Source organism: Camelus ferus, chromosome 22 (genome assembly GCF_009834535.1).
Source record: "Camelus ferus isolate YT-003-E chromosome 22, BCGSAC_Cfer_1.0, whole genome shotgun sequence".
NCBI lineage: Eukaryota > Metazoa > Chordata > Mammalia > Artiodactyla > Camelidae > Camelus > Camelus ferus.
The window spans coordinates 15,509,669-15,526,142 of record NC_045717.1 but is presented as its reverse complement, the minus strand read 5'-3'; the positions used below and the strand labels follow the sequence as shown (position 1 = coordinate 15,526,142).

General features: G+C 52.0%; 1 protein-coding gene across 2 annotated transcripts in view; it reads left to right on the top strand.

Annotated features, from left to right (window-relative positions):
- Positions 1 to 16,474, top strand: part of NCAN (neurocan) — a 31,238-nt gene that overhangs the window by 7,777 nt on the left and 6,987 nt on the right. For both annotated transcript variants that reach the window (XM_014560496.2, XM_014560497.2), the window contains exons 2-11: positions 1,800 to 1,879; positions 2,776 to 3,189; positions 4,840 to 5,014; positions 5,125 to 5,252; positions 5,829 to 6,122; positions 6,976 to 7,572; positions 7,771 to 9,243; positions 13,417 to 13,533; positions 14,855 to 14,968; positions 16,292 to 16,450. In XM_014560496.2, coding sequence (XP_014415982.2) covers positions 1,800 to 1,879; positions 2,776 to 3,189; positions 4,840 to 5,014; positions 5,125 to 5,252; positions 5,829 to 6,122; positions 6,976 to 7,572; positions 7,771 to 9,243; positions 13,417 to 13,533; positions 14,855 to 14,968; positions 16,292 to 16,450 — 3,551 coding nt within the window. The remainder of the gene's footprint in view (positions 1 to 1,799; positions 1,880 to 2,775; positions 3,190 to 4,839; positions 5,015 to 5,124; positions 5,253 to 5,828; positions 6,123 to 6,975; positions 7,573 to 7,770; positions 9,244 to 13,416; positions 13,534 to 14,854; positions 14,969 to 16,291; positions 16,451 to 16,474) is intronic.

The window sequence follows — 16,474 nt, the reverse complement described above, 5'->3', positions numbered from 1 at the left end:
CCGAGTTAACATTTCTTGGATTTCACAAGTCTTAGCTCATTCCATTCTCGCAATAACACTATGAGGTATGTGCTGGGTTATCCCCATTTTACAGATGGGGAAACTGAAACACAGAGTGTTGAAGCAGCTATCTAGGGTCATGCAACAAGTAGGGAGTACAGACAGGGCTTGAAGTCAAGTCATGTGGATGTAGTCTGAGCTCTTAATCTTTAAGAGTATGTATGTGCGTGTGTATATATGTGAGAATTCTCTGCACTTGCCCTCTCTTAAGGTCCTTCTGGAGCAGACACAGCCCAGAGTCCTGCCCCACCTTCTAATACCCATTCAGGTCTTGAACAGCCATCAGGGGATGCCGCTCTTGCTTGGGGTTCCGAGGGGGAGAAGTGTGGACAACCTGGGATAGAGACAGAGGTTGCGCAGGTTTACAGATTGGTAGTTAGGGATTATCATCCCAGGACCTGGCCTCTGACCTGCTGTGAAGCCCTAGGCAAACTACTAGCCCTCTCTGGACCCAGAGGCACTGCCCTAAGAAGGAAAGGAGGAGATCAGGAGGCAGTGACGCTGCACAGCTGCCCCAGAGTTCAGCACCACGGACAGGTCCCCCGGTTTCTCTCCCTACCGGGCCTCTGGGAGCTGGAAACGGGGTGCTGAGGAGGGGGACAGCTGTCCCCCACAAGACCCTATTCTGGACTTCATCCACACTCCCTACTCAGGGATATTCTTTTATCAGGAGGAGAGTGCAAGAGTTGGGTTTGTAGGTGATGTTCTAACTTCCCATCTGCCCCCACCTTAAGAACCCCATTGGCAGTATGAGGGGAGCAAGGACGTGGGGTTCCAGAGGAGTGGGAGGCTTTAGGGAGGAGCCCCTGGGTTTCTAGTGTCTGGGAGAATGTGAGAGCTGGGAGGGCCCTGCTGTGTCCCAATGTCTGTAATTGGCTTGGCTTACAGGTAGTGCTTATTATTTGTCCACATTATGCTCATGGGCCACAACCTCTATAGCAGGCTGGACACACAACTGTAGTTTCTCTGTGAACCTAGGAGGCATCTTCTCCAGTCAGTGTGAATTCGGGGGGTGGGGGTGGGGGTAAGGGCGAGGCCCCTTCCTCCAGCTGGGACTTGGCAGTGCCTCAAAAATCCCAGAAACCAGGAATAGAATCTTGGCAACAACCAAATCCTGGAATTGAAGTTGAGAATCGTGTCAGTCAGCAAACCCAGATTAAAGGCTAGCTTGGAGGCCAGCCTGTTGCCAGAACTGGGACCCTAGGCAGACTGGGACTGGCTGCCGCCCTCTAGGAGCCTGCAATTTGATTGGGGAAGCTAACTTGAAAAATAGGATTTTCATCTTGGCAGTGTTAAGGTTAATAATAACAGCTGAAATTTATTCCTTCATGCCAGGCAGTTCGAAGCATTTTATATGTATTGACAATATTGACTCATCTATTCCTTCCAACTGCCTGATGTTATCCCCATCTGACCTGCAAAGAAACTGAGGTATAGAGAAGTTAAGCTACTTGCTCAAGGTCACACAGCAAGGAGCAGGCAGAGAGACAATCCCAGGTTTGATTCACTCTAGCACTCATGCTCTGACCATAAGACTTTACTGCTGGGATTCTGAAGCCAGCTGGTCCTGGGTTCAAATCCTGGCTCAGCCCTTGCTTGCTGATTGTGCAGCCTTGAGAGACAAAGTGGCCTCTTTGAGCCCAGTTTCCAGATCTACAGAGTGGGAGGAATTGGTCTTTTCATGCCGACTGTCTAGGAGGGTTGTACTCACCCTTCCCTCCCTCTCCATCTTGTTTCAGGTCCAGGATGGGGGCCATGTCTGTCTGGGCTTTGGGCCTCCTGATTCTCCAGATGCTGCTTATTGTGGCTGGGGAACAGGGTGAGTTGGCTTGGGGGGTGGGAGAAGTCGGGATCTGGGGAATTGACAAGATGGGGCAGCTTTTTAAATTGAGAGCCTTATCCTGCTGGTTCTCTGGCTTGGTCTGGAAAATAAAAAGAGAATAGATGAAAAAAGTCTTTGAACAGTCAAAAGTGAACAAGACACCTGAAAGGTTATTTTTAGTCATTGCCTGCGGAGGCTAGAGGTTCCCGCCTCTCACTGTTTTGCTGAGATGAGCTGAAGAGAGAGAGAGAGAAAAGAGAGAATAGTATGAAGATTGATTAGTGATGCCTGCCATGGGTGGGGCAATAGAAATAAAGGTCTATGTGCCTCTCCCTAGCATCTCCCCAGTGGTGGTCAAAAGCCCAGACTTTAGAAATGCCTCCTGATTTGCTGTGACCTCAAGCAAGTGCAATGATATCTCTGAGCCTCAATTTCCTCAAGTCACCCAAAAGTGGATGAGCCATGGCTACCTATGCAGATGGTTATGAAAATCAAATGAGCTGATTGCTATTTATAAAGAGCCTGTTATATAGAAGGTACTCCACAAACACTACTCCCCTTTCAATGGCTGCCTCTCATTTAACTTTTGGGGAAACTGTGGCTCAGAGAAGACTTTCCCATGGCTATGTAGTGAGTCAGTGACACTGAGAGTCAAATCCCTGGCCCAGAGGATCTGGACTTTGAGTGGAGGCAGAACTATGAAGGGATTTCACCCCATTATTTCTTTTCTGCTCACAGATCAGGGTACAGATCACAAATCTGTGCATTGTGATGTTGTGTAGACAACCTAACCTCTGTGGCCTCAGTCTCCCTATCTGTAAAGTGAGGAAAATAGTGGTGTTTGCTGGCCCTTGCCACTGACTCAGGCCCTCTCTTCGCCTTCTCCACCCCAGGCACACAGGACACCACTGCTGCTGCTGCTGCCGCTGCCGAGAAGGGGCTCCACATGCAGAAGGTGGGGTCTGGGTCGGTGCGGGCCGCGCTGGCAGAGCTGGTGGCCCTGCCCTGTCTCTTCACCCTGCGGCCACGGCCAGGTGCAGCCCGAGAAGCCCCTCGGATCAAGTGGACCAAGGTGCGGACTGCATCAGGCCAGCGGCAGGACTTGCCCATCCTAGTGGCCAAGGACAACGTGGTTCGAGTGGCCAAGGGCTGGCAGGGACGTGTGTCACTACCTGCCTACCCCCGCCACCGGGCTAATGCCACGTTGCTACTGGGGCCACTGAGGGCCAGCGACTCCGGGCTCTACCGCTGCCAGGTGGTGAGGGGCATCGAGGATGAGCAGGACCTGGTGCCCCTGGAGGTGACGGGTCAGTTGGGGGAAGGGGAGGGACCAAGGCTGGGACGGGATGCCCATCCACTGAATGTCACCTTAGAACAGTGATGCGCTTTCAGTTCTTCTGATAAAGTCACAACGAAAATCCCTATGGGTCTTTAAGAAAAGTCTTTAAGCTAAGAAAGAGCAGCCTCTGGCTCAGTCTCTTATGACCACAACATTTCACAGGATTTCATAGCCTTATTTTAAGTCCATTTCATGGTTACCTACTTTCACATAAGGCAAAAGATATTGGCTTTTTACTTAAAATAGGAATACAAATTTCCTTTTAAAATAAATACATGTTTTTTAAAAGTGTAGTTCTTTTAAAAAAAGTCAATTGAAAATACATATTAAGTAAATAACAGTCCTCAAATACCTCTTTAAGCAATTCCTGTATTAAATTTTTTATGTTGAAATATCCAGTGTAGTTTGTTTTCCAAACTGATCAAGGCGAACAAGGCAAAAAAAAAAGTTTTTTAATTATTAAAGCAAAGTCCTAGAACAGGACATGGCACACAGAAGATGCTCAACAGTAATTTGATGAATAACACAACAAATGTATTGTTGTGTGGAGAACATCCGGTGGACTCCTGGGAAGTCAATTTCCCTTAACCTATGTTGGCCATGGGCAAAGTCCCTGCACCCCTTGTTCTGGTGCACAGTGTTTCCCCATCCAACAGTGTCTCACTACATATTTGGGGGGTCAGTCATCCCCTTTCCAAGACCCTGGTTCTCATAACTGATAAACTTCGAAGAAAACTAAATGGTGAAAGAAGGGAATGCTACCTCCAGATTTGTTCAGTTCATTCATTCAGCCAAACATTTATTGAGCCGCTACCAGATGCTAGCCTTGTGCTGAGGACATGGCCATGACTGAAATGGAGGTGCTGCCTTCCAGGAGCTCTCAGTTTGATAAGATGGAGCGAAATGTTTAATTCCATCATCTTGCTTGGCCATTTCTCTCAACCTTAAGTCAGAATTTGAGTCACAGTGAACCCTGGCTTACACATCACCTCCTTCAGGAAGCCTTCTGTGACTCCATTTCTAAGTTGGGCAAGAACCACATTTGATCGCCCATTGCTGGCTGTGCTTCCCCTATCAGTGCATGTACTTAATTCCAAAAAGGCAGAATCTCTCTCTCTCTCACTCTTCTCCATGCCTCCTGTCACCTCCAGAGCCTAACCCTGGGCATGAAGAGTACTATCTTTGGAGTCAGATCTTCCAGGATATAAATTCTGGCTTCCCCTTATAATACTAGTGTGACCCTAGACCTATCCCTCACCCTTTCTGACCTTAGTTTCTTCCTCTGCAAATGGGGATAATCACAGGGTTGTTGTAAGACTTCAGTGAGATAATGTTTATAAATGCCTTTTACATAGCAAATATTTGACAAATTCTAGCCCTTTATGGCCATTGTTAATCAGTTTCCTCATCTGCTAAATGGGGGCATAGCAGTCTCACTTCCCATCATTCCCCATAGCGCTGTCTCTGGTGCTGAGTGAACAGATGTGGTACAGGGCAGTATAGGGCAGTAGGTCTCTTATTATCAGACTGGGTAGTGGCGGGGCATTCTGCAAGAGGGAGGTCTGTTCTTGAAGATTCCAGCATAAATCAACCCTCTATCCTGGATGTTCCCCCACAGGTGTTGTGTTCCACTACCGAGCAGCCCGAGATCGCTACGCGCTGACTTTCACTGAGGCCCAGGAGGCCTGCAGTCTCAGCTCTGCCACCATTGCAGCCCCGCGGCATCTGCAGGCTGCCTTTGAGGATGGCTTTGACAACTGTGATGCCGGGTGGCTCTCTGACCGCACTGTTCGGTGAGGGGGTACACAGGGTAGGGAGATGGAGAGCTAGCCCCTGGAGAAAGATGGTCCTTGGGGGCCCCAGGAGCACACATCTGAGAGGGACCCCCACCTTGTCTTGTCAGGTATCCTATCACCCAGTCCCGTCCTGGTTGCTATGGTGACCGTAGCAGCCTTCCAGGGGTGAGGAACTATGGGAGGCGAGACCCACGGGAACTCTACGATGTGTATTGCTTTGCCCGTGAGCTGGGGGGTAAGTCTGGGGCTGGCAGAACCCCCACCTTCCCTGAGCTCTTTTACCCTCCCTAACCCCCATCCTTCCCTAAGTCCTTGCCCAGCTCTCCCAAGTCTCATCCCTCTCTAAACCTGCAGCCAGCACCTGGGCCCACCGGTTTCCTGAGCTTTCCTCCCCGCTCTGAACACCTCTCTTTCTCTGTGCCCCTTCCATCTTTCTGAGCCCCTTTCCTCTCTGAGGACTTTTCCCCTTCTCTGAGTCTATCCTCCCCCCGTCCCTGCCTCACTTTCCCCTTCCTACTCACTGAGCCCCTCCTCACCAAGCCTTTCCCTCTCTCTGATGTGCAACCTGTTGAAGGGCCTGAGTTACCTCACTTGTAGAAAAGAAACTGAAGTCCCCCCTCTTAGCACTGAGTGAGAGGTAACGGCATCGTGATGCTGTGGTGAAGGGGGTATGCAGCTGCGGCTGCCAACGTTTCATTTAACCACAACCCAAATCTGACCAGATCAGGGCTATCTGGAGTGGAATCCCCTTCCCGGGCTCCGGAGGAAGGCCCTTGGGGCCCCTCTGACCTTCTCCCGCGCCTTCCCACAGGCGAGGTCTTCTACGTAGGCCTGGCCCGCCGCCTGACACTGGCCGGTGCACGTGCCCAGTGCCGCCGCCAGGGCGCCGTGTTGGCCTCCGTGGGACAGCTGCACCTAGCCTGGCATGAGGGCCTGGACCAGTGTGACCCAGGCTGGCTGGCTGATGGCAGCGTGCGCTACCCGATCCAGACGCCGCGCCGGCGCTGCGGGGGCCCAGCCCCTGGCGTGCGCACCGTCTACCGCTTCGCCAACCGCACCGGCTTCCCGGCTCCGGGAGAGCGCTACGATGCCTACTGCTTCCGAGGTGCGTGTGAGGCCACGCCCCTTGAGGATGTGTCCCCTAGTAGCCACGCCCCAAGGGCATACATCTTGGTAACCGCCACGCCTCTAGAAGCTTGGCTTTCTGGTGGAGGCTAGGCAGGGGAGACACACGTGAAAACTTGCTCCGCCCCCTGGGGAAGGTCACGCCCCTGAGACAGTCTTTCTGTAGGACCCCCGCCCTGCGAGAGGACGACCCCAGGGAAAGCCAAGCTCTGGTGGGGGAAGTCCTGTTTAGCGGCTGAGGTCCCTGAGAAACACCCCTGGATGGACCGTTTCTTACTGGAGCCACGCCCATGAGTACCCCTTAGGAGGAAGCGATGCCTTGGCTAGCCACGACCCCTGAACGAGGCCCCACCCCGAGAGACAGGACCGGGGATGACCCTTCGGGTCGAGCCACACCCTCAGAAGCTGCAAATCTCAACTCCAAGAAGCTGTCTTACGTGTAAGAGGGGGAAAAAATCTCTTCGTCGGAAGGCCATGCCCATTAGGCTCTTCCTCTCCCAGGGGAAGAGCCATGGCCCTGGTCTGACCGGCCCCCCTGAGAGTTGTCCACTGCCTGAGCTTTACCCACCAGCCAAGCTGTCTCTTGATCCTTTTCCATGACCAGTTAACAGATCTTGACAGTGGGCCCTAGCCTGAACAGTGGGGATGATAACTTTATACCTCCATCTTTCAGTCCAGGGGATCCCAGGAACAAGCCAGAGTGACAGAGGGGGCATGGAGAGACAGAGATATAGAAAATCTGTGCTGCAGCATGCTGCAATGTGGGTAGACTTCAGGCAGAACATACCAACAGCTCCTGGGCCTAACACACCCTCTTCTGCTTTCTCCCACAGCTCATCACCCTACATCACAACATGGAGACCCAGAGACCCCCTCGTCTGGGGATGAGGGGGAAATTCTGTCGGCAGAAGGGCCCCCTGCCCAAGAGCTGGAGCCTAGCCTGGGGGAGGAGGAGGTAGTCACTCCCGACTTCCAGGAGCCTCTGATGTCCAGTGGGGAGGAAGAGCCTCTGATCTTGGCAGAGAAGCAGGAGTCTCAAGAGACCCCCAGCCTTGCCCCTGGGAGACCCACGCTAGCCTCAGTGCCTGCCCTGGAGGCTGAGGAGGAGTGGCTGAGCACTGTGGCCCCCAGCCCCAGCACCGTGGAGGCAGGCACTGCAGTGGGCATGCACACAGAGGCAACCGCAGCCAGCATCATGCCCAGGAGGAGGGGGCGCTTTAAAGGGTTGAACGGGCGCCACTTCCAGCAACAGGAACCCCAGCGAGGGCTGAAGGGGGGGCTCGAGGCCAGCATCCAGACCCCTACTCCAGAGGTTGCTGGGAATTACGTGGAGCCTCCCTTGGCCACAGAAGCCACAGATGCCTTGGGGAGTGGCCGGAGCCAAAGCCCCTGGGCTGTGTTGACCAATGAGGTGGATGTGCCTGGAGCTGGTGAGTGGGGTCCAAGGGGGAGATGGGACCTGCCTGGGAATCTAAGGGGAACAGGGGAGGAGGCTTTGAATCACACCTGGGTCCCCTGGCCTCACCAAGCCTCCAGAAGACCCCTCTTCCTCAGGCCTGGAGCCAAGGAGGCACTCAGCAGAAGAAGCTGCAGAGAGATAATTATGATTACTGTTGATATTTTTGCAGGTTCCCCTGGTGGCAGGACCCCCCCAGAGTCCTGGCTGTGGCCCCCAACCATGGTCCCACCCATCATCCCTGACCCCAGCAGAGCCCTTGACCTGGAGCTAGAGGAAGCCAAGGGCCCCAGTGTGAGGCCAGCCATCCTCGACCTACCCTGGTCTGCCTCAGAGGCTACTGGCTCTGCTCCCAGCCCCTTGAAGGGCCCCAGCACTGCCCCCTGGGAAGCATCCCCCATGGTCATTTCTCCAGACCTCCCTGTCATGGCCATGCTTCGTGCCCCCAAACTGTGGCTTCTATCACACCCTACGTCTCTCCCCACCGCCACTGGGGTCAAGGAGTATAGTGAGGCCATGGTCGCTGCCCCACCTTCCCCTGACTCTGACTCAGAGACCAGCCTCCAGGACCCCATTCATCCAGAAATGTACTCCCTGCCCTCCTCAGGCCTGACAGGACAAGGTGGAGAGGCCACATCCCTGACGTTCAGCAGCCACAGAACAGGGAGTACTACAGCCCCTTTGCAGGCAGCCACAGACACACAAGCTGGAGCCAGTCCTAACTCCCCCGAGACAGACTTCAGGAAAACGGAGGGAACTAGCCCTACTGGGCTCAGCAAAGCTGAATGCCCCAGAATCAGCCCACAGACTTCTGTGGACAGGAATGTGGTGCCAGATTCCACTCCCACTGAGCCTGCCAGTGAGCCCGTGGGAGCCAGAGGCATCTCAGGGCCTGAGTCTGGGGTCTTCAGCACAGCAGAGAACCCCACTTCCAGCTTTCAGGCCACCATGGATGAGGTACAGGACACATGGTCCTCACCTCACAGTGAAGGGCTAGACCCCCACCCCTCATCTGCAACCTCGGGGGGTCCTGGAGTCTCCCTGATGCCCAAGGTCACCTCAAGTTTGGAGCCTTGGGCTGCTGTAGATGGAAGAGCCCCAGTGGGTTCCATGGATACCACGGCCACACTGGATCCCAGTGATGCTGGTGGGATTTGGGAACCTGGATCCTATGTGGTTGAGGGAGCTGAAAGCCCCACTGTGAGCCCTCAAGTGGCTGTGGATACAAGTATGGTGACTTCCCGCATGTCCCAGGACCTGGGGGGCAAGGTTGGGGTCCTGGCCATGGCCACAATGGCCTCCTCAAGCTCCCAACCCCACCCAGAGCCGGAGGGCCAGGTGGTGACTCAGGAAACCCCAGGAGCCTTGGCACCTCTGGCTGACGGCAGCCCCCCAGGGGAGCCCGCTCTTCCTCTTTGGACACCGACAGCAGCCAGCCTGGACGAGCCCATCTCAGTTACCTCGGGGGAGCCTACCATGCCTTGGGACTCCTCCAGCACCCAGCTGCCTTCCTCCCTGGGCCCAGCGGAATTTGAGCTGGAGGTCCTGGCAGGGAGTCCAGGTGTGGAGGGCTTCTGGGAGGAGGCAGCAAGTGGAGAGGAGCCAGCCCTGCCAGGGACCCCTGCAAATGAGAGTGCAGAGGAGGGTGAGTTCAAAGCTTGCGGTCTCATCCAGGCCACTGTGGTGGTGCTTGGGGACCAGAGGCTGGGGTAGCCCAGAGCTGGGAGGAAGGGTTGTTCTTGGGTGTCTGGAAATGTTTCTAGCAAGGGATGATGTTGAAGGTGGGAGTTTATCAGGCAGAGTTTGAATTGCAAAAAGAGTGTTCCTGGCAGAGGCATTAGCCTGGGCAAAGGCCAGGAGGTGAAGTTGTATTTGGTGTGTTTCATGCACAGCGAGTAATGAGAGAATGATGAGGCGTTGGGTGGAGTTTGGTTTTGGGGATGAGTACGATCAACAAATCACGTTCATGTCCACTCTGAGCCAACAGTGCTGTGTATGCTCGAGTTCTACCTTCAGTGATGCCTCAGTCTGGGGAAGACAGAGCTGGACACAGACACACGCCCCAGGGTGGGGCTGGAGGGAGGAGGGATGGCAGGAAGGGCTTCCTGGACAAGTGAGAATTGCAACTGGAATTCAATGGTGCAGATAACCTCAAGCCACAGGGAAAGTGGGTGCTGGGAAGGAGTGGGAGTGGTGGGCATCACCCCCATTTTGTAGACAGCAAATTGAGGCTCTGGGAGATATAACACTACCAGCTAGTCGTGATTGAACTTCATTTGGCAACTAAGTCCACACGTGCCCAGCGGAGTCCAGAGAAAGCCTATTCTCCTAGGACCAGGTCTGCCCACAGCTCAGCCTGCAAATTCCAGCCCTTTATTTTTAAGGGCCTGCCACATTGAGCTATTTTTCTGGTCAAGTGAGCTTTAAAAAAAAAAAAAAAAGAAGAAGAAGAAGAAGCTAATTAAAAGGCACTTTTTCTGAGTTGGAGAACACTCTTATTAACACAATTGGTTTTACACTTGCTCCTTTTTTTGAAGGCAAAGTGTCGTGGTGATGGAAATAGCGGATACAGGGTTTCATCGCCCACCCTGTCATCTCTGGGCTGTGTCTGGGGCCACATCTCTTTTTTAAAAATTCTTTTTCACATCCTTCATATAATTTTTTTGTTCTGTTTTGTTGAAGGGGAGGTAATTAGGTTTATTTATTTATTTTAATAGAGGTACTGGGGATTGAACTCAGGACCTTGAGCATGCTAAGCACTCACCCTACCACTGAGCTATACCTTCCCCCTCAAATCTTTTTTTAAGATGCCCAGGAGGCAGGCGGACCATGGGCAGGGGCACAGGCATCAGTAAAGTCTGATGCTTATCAGTGACTGCCTGTGTATGTGGCTTGTTCTGAGCACTTTACTGGAATCACCTTGGTTAATCGTTTTAATGGCCCTGTGGAACAAGTTCTAGTATGGTCCTCACTTTACAGATGGGGAGACTGAGGCACAGGGAGGTCAAGTGACTTGTGCAAAGTCATGCAGCTGGGGAGTGTCAAGGATAAGATTTGAAACCAGGCTGTCTGATAGCAGTCTCGGTCTCAATCACAGAAATAAGATGCTTATTTCAAGGGTGGGGGGTATAGCTCAGTGGTAGAGCGCATGCTTGGCGTGCGTGCGTGTGCGCGCGAGGTCCTGGGTTTGATCCTCAGTGCCTCCGTTAAGGGGGGAAAAGGATGCTTATTTCATTGTCATTGAAAACAAAACAAAACAAAACCCTTGGGCCTTGGGGAGGGGGTAAGCTTACCGGGGTAGCTAGAGAAGAGACTGGTTGTGGGGGATGGGCAGAGGGAAGGAGGCTCCTTGCTAAAGGAACTAGAGAAGGGATGATCAGAAAGGCGGGAGGGAAGCCATGTAGAGGGATGCTAAGGAAGGTGCTTTGGGAGGAGCCCCCAGGGCCACAGCTGAATCTGTCTTGGACATTGCTGGTTTTTTGGCTCCAGATTCAAGCCACTGGCAGCCAGGGTGGGAGAGGCAGCCAGTGCTGGGGGAGACCCGGGTGCCTACCCACCTACTGCTTGCAGCAGAAATGCTAATGAAGCCAAAAATAAATGCAGCACCAGCAAGCGACTGAGTCACCGCCAGTCCGTGGGCAGGTGTCAGCAGCTCAGGGCACCTGGCGGGGCTTACACATCCCCACGCCTGGCAGTCCCACGCGTGTACATGCACGTGCTAGGGTGGCACCAGGCACAGACATAGCTACAGCCCTCTCGGCCATCCCCCAGTGGGTACATGCCACTGCCCTAAAGACAGGCTTCAGCCACTGCAGGAGGGACAGCGTCTACCTTCATTCAATTAGCAAGCAACTATTGAGTGCCTGCTGTATTCCAGGCACCATGTTGAGACCAAGTCCCTTGTCTTCTGGGAGCTGACATTCTAGAGCAACACTCTAGAACTTTCCCAATGATGGAAATGTTCTCGAGCTACACTGTCTAATATGATAGCAACCAGCCACCCATGGCTACTGAGCACTTGAAATGTGGCTAGTGAGACTGAGGAACTGCTTTTTAACTTTTATTCCATTTTAATTAATTTAAACTTAAATAGCCATATGTGACTGCCATGTGGAACATCATTGCTCTGGGCAGAGACATGGATAAGAAACAATGACCCTAATAAATTATATTGGAGGTTAGAAAGTAATAAAGACAAAAGAGAAAGGTAAAGCAAGGAGTAGGGGATGCTAGTGGGTGGGTTTTGGTTTTGGAAGAGGGATTAGGCTGAAATTTGAGCAAGCCTGAAGGAGGTGAGGGAGGAGCCATGGAGAGATCTGGGGGAAGTGCAGTTCAGACAGAGGAACAGCTTGTACAAAGGCCCTGAGGTAGGCCTGTGCTTGGTGTGTAGGAGAAACAGCAAAGCCAGTGTGGCTGGAACGGAGTAAGTGAAGTGGGTAGAGGAGGAGAGGAGAAAGTAGGGCAGGGAGATATTGGAGAAGACTGCACAGGGCCCTATAGGCTGTGGTAAGGACTTTAGCTTCTCCTGTGAGGGCAATGGGGAGCCATGGAGGAGTCTAGGCAGAAAGAAGGACATGACCTGACTCAGGTTTACATAGGCTCCCTCTGGCAACTGTGGGGAAAACAACCTGTGGAAGATGAAAGTAGAGGCCAGAAGACCAGAGAAGAGGTGACTGCTTGTGATCATCTCAGTTTCTTGTGAGGCCCCAGACCAGGACAAAACAGAAACAAATTCTAGGTTATAGGGGCTGGAGAGATGGCCTTTAACTGGGCTTCCAGAGTCCTTAGGCTTTTGTAGTCTTGGCTCTTGTACTGTCCCGCTATGTGGCTTTGAGCTAGGCCCTGCCCTTCTATGGGTCTCGGTTCTAGTATTTTGTGGTGGAAGGGTTGACACTGCCCTGACAAGGGGTGGATGTCATCTGGGGTACATGGAGGGATCTTGCTCTGCTCCTCCAAAGCTTCAGAATAGAGTCCACCCACCAAGGCATCTGGGCCCCTGAGATGGGGAGGGGAGACCCTTCTGCCTCCAGGGAAGCCCAACTGCACAATGATGAGAGAAGGGGACAGGGCCTCACATTCCTCAATGTCCCCTGGGTGCCCTGTCCATGGTAAGCAACACTGAGTCCCCTCAAGAGGCCCCAGGCTGATATACACAGAGCCAGATACGGCATTATAGTCAGAACTGGGAGACAGGGAGGAGCTATTTTTATTTCCATTTTGTAAATGAGGCAACTGAGATTCACAGAAGTGATTTGCCCAGGGTCCCCTAGTGAGTGGCAGAGGTAGGGATTGAACCAGCCTCTCTGATTGCTCAGCCTATGGTTGTAACTGCTATAATCCACCACTTCTCCACACTATAACCACTGAGGTTGCATCAGCAGAGGTTGAACCACAAGGATGAGGGAGGTGATGGTTCCCTCTGGTTCCAGAACTGTTCATACCCATCTGGAACCTATGTCCCCTTTTTTGCCCCAAAGAATGAGAAGCACAGTGATCAGTAGGGCATGTCTAGATGAGGGAGACAAGTCAGGGGGGCACTAAACCCAGGTTCTAGGAGACTTCCTAAGAGAGGCTGCAGGAAGCCCATTCTAGTTCAGTCCAAGGAAGGCCTATGCCACATGCAGATGCTTTGAGGCAGTTCCTAGAAAGAGTAAGCTCATCACAGGGGCATGCTAGAGGAAGTTCACAATCACTTATTGGGACGTTATAGAGGGGACTCCACAGAGAGGGAGAATGCCCTTAGGGGTCGGAGGTTTGGATTCCCAGAAGGCAGACCTGGCGGTCCGACTCCTTCCTGCAATGTCTGTCCATCCTTCAGTTCCCTTGGATCCGTGTGAGAACAATCCTTGCCTGCATGGGGGCACCTGTGAAGCCAATGGTACCATGTATGGCTGCAGCTGTGACCAGGGCTTCACCGGAGAGAACTGCGAGATTGGTGAGTACCCTGGACTCAGGATCTGAATGTAAACTTGTTTGACCCAGAGCCGCCATCCCCATGAGGACTCAGTGATCACAGAATACTGGCTTCGGATGCTCCCTTCCCCTCCCTCACTCTTTGGCTCCAGTAAATCAGCCCCAGCACCAACCAGCTGAGCTTTCATCCTGGGGGAAAGCTCTGGTGTGCTACCTCCCAGTAGTACCAGGCAGGTGTCAGGGAGGGGACGACAAAAGGATGGTAAGGTTTAGATTCCTATGAGCAAAGGGCCCCAAGGGATCTCCCACTCTATCCTGGGTGGGCAGGGGTATAGGCACCACCATCAGAACTGTTGGATACTAGCCCCAAAGCGTAACACAAGAATTACAACAAATTATGAAAGTATAACAATAATTATAAGCAATATAATTTCTCGAGCTCTTCCATTGACTCTCCACTCAACTACCATTGAGAAGGTGTCATTTTTTTAAATATTGTTAATAAAGTGTAACATACAGACAGCAAAGTGCCCAAGTTTTTTTTAATACAGTTTTTTGTTTGTTTTTATTTTTCTAATGGAGTTGTTGGGGATTGAACCCAGGACCCTGTGCAGGCTAAGCACATGCCCTACCACTGAGCTATTCCCACCCCCTTGAGAAGGTGCCATTATTATTACCACTTCAAGAAGAAAGAAAGAAAGAAAGAAAGAAAGAGAAAGAAAGAAAGAAAGAGAAAGAAAGAAAGAAAGAGAAAGAAAGGGAGAAAGGGAGAAAGAAAGGAAGAAAGAAAGGAAGAAAGGAAGGAAAGAAAGAAAAATTGATTTTGCCAAAAAAAAGAAGAAAAGTTCTCACAGACAGGAAGTGACTGGCCTGGCATCATACATGCCTTAGGCAATAACTACCCAGGGATTGGTAGAAGGGGTGTTCAACTGATAGCTCCCTCTACTTACAAACAGCTTTGTGACTCTGTGAGTCCTTGCAGACGCTCTGGAGCCCAGTTGCTCTAGGTTCCGCATTCTGAAAAGACTCCAGCTTCGACATTCTATGGGTCTGTTTGCCAAGCCCGCCTTCACTGTCCCGGAGTCAGGTGGGACGTAGCGCGCACTCTGGCCTTCAGCCCACCCAGCGGCATCTGCTACCATCGATGCTACTTCATGTTAGTGGTGTGAGATTCCACCCTCCTGACCTCCAGAGTCACTGGGCCATCTGTGCAGACCACTGCCGTTGCACTCAGTTTCTGGGATAGATGGCAGAATCGTGACCACATCATCTGCCTGATTCCCCAGGGGGCCTGGGAGCCAAGGGGAGGCTGACCTCTGACTCGGCCCCACCTTCCCCTCCAGATATAGACGACTGCATCTCTAGCCCCTGTGAGAATGGAGGTACCTGCATCGATGAGGTCAACGCCTTTGTCTGCCTTTGCCTCCCCAGCTATGCGGGCAGCCTCTGCGAGAAAGGTGAGTCTCTGTGAGGCCCCAGAAACAGTACCAGAAGTGGGGTTGGGTGCTGGGCTGCCAGCTTCCCACACATGATGCTCCAGGTCTCTGCTTCTGGTTCCATGGCCGTGGGTCAGACAGGAGGCAAATTGTTTTCTTGAGATAAAATTCCTATAATGTAGAGGTAATTTTTCAGAGTGTGCAATTCAGTGGCATTCAGTACATTCACAATGGTGTGCAGCCACCATCTCTAGCTAGTTTTAAAACGTTTTCATCATCCCCAAAGGAAATTCTGTCCCCATTAGCAGTCACTCCCCATTCCTCCTCTCCAGCCCCTGGCAACCACTAATCTACTTTCTGTCTCTGTGGATTTGCTTATTTTAGATGTTTCATATAAATGCGGTTATACACTATGTGTCTTTTTGTGTCTGGCTTCTTTCACTCAGCATAACGTTTTCCAGGTTCATCCACATTGTAGCACGTGTCAGTGCTCCATTCACTCCTTTATGGCCGAATAATATTCCATTGAATGGATGGGTCACATTTTGTTTATCCATTCATCACTTAGTGGAAACTTGGGTTGTCTGCCCCTTGTGGATAATGTAAATAGTGCTGCTATGAAGGTACAGGTTTTTATTTCAACACCTGTTTTCCATTCTTTTTTTTGCCACATCCTTTTTGGTGTCTACGCAGGAGTGGAATGGCTGGGTCATATAGTAATTCTGTGTTTAACTTTTTGAGGAGCTACCAGACTGTTTTTCACAGCGGCTATACCATTTTACATTCCCACCAGCAGTGCATGAGGGTTCCAATTTCTCCACATCCTCGCCATCACTCATTATTTCCCTTTAAAAAAAATTATAGCCATCCTAATGAGTGTGAGGTGGTGTTCCATTGTGGTCCTTATATGTTTCCTAATGATTCACAGCGGTAAGCATCTTTTCATGTGCTTCTTGGCTGTTTGTATATCTTCTGGGGAGAAATGTCTATTCGAGCTTTTTCCCAGGAGGAAAATTTTAGGCCTTCCAGAGACCATTTCTTGAGTTCCCAGGTCCACACAGAGAGTGTGGCCAGATCAGAGGAGACATCAGAGTTGGGATTAGAGTTGGGATGGGTGTTAATGATCTTCCAGTTGAATCTCTTCCTGCAACAGAAAGAAGTGAAAATGGGAGGAGAGAGGTGAAAGGCTCGGAGGACAAAGCAGGGGGTGGGGACAGGCCCAGGGCGAGGGGTCATCTAGCCCCGCAGTGACCTTGGATTGGGCTCTCTCCCTGGTGGGCTGGCTGTGCTCACGGCTGGCTCTGCCCAAGGCCAGCCCCTTTATACTCCCTTCCCACTTCTCAGACACAGAGGGCTGTGACCACGGCTGGCACAAGTTCCAGGGCCACTGCTACCGCTACTTCGCCCATCGACGGGCATGGGAGGATGCAGAGAGGGACTGCCGCCGTCGAGCTGGCCACCTGACCAGCATCCACTCTCCGGAAGAACACGGCTTCATTAACAGTAAGAACTCTGGGGTGCACAGGG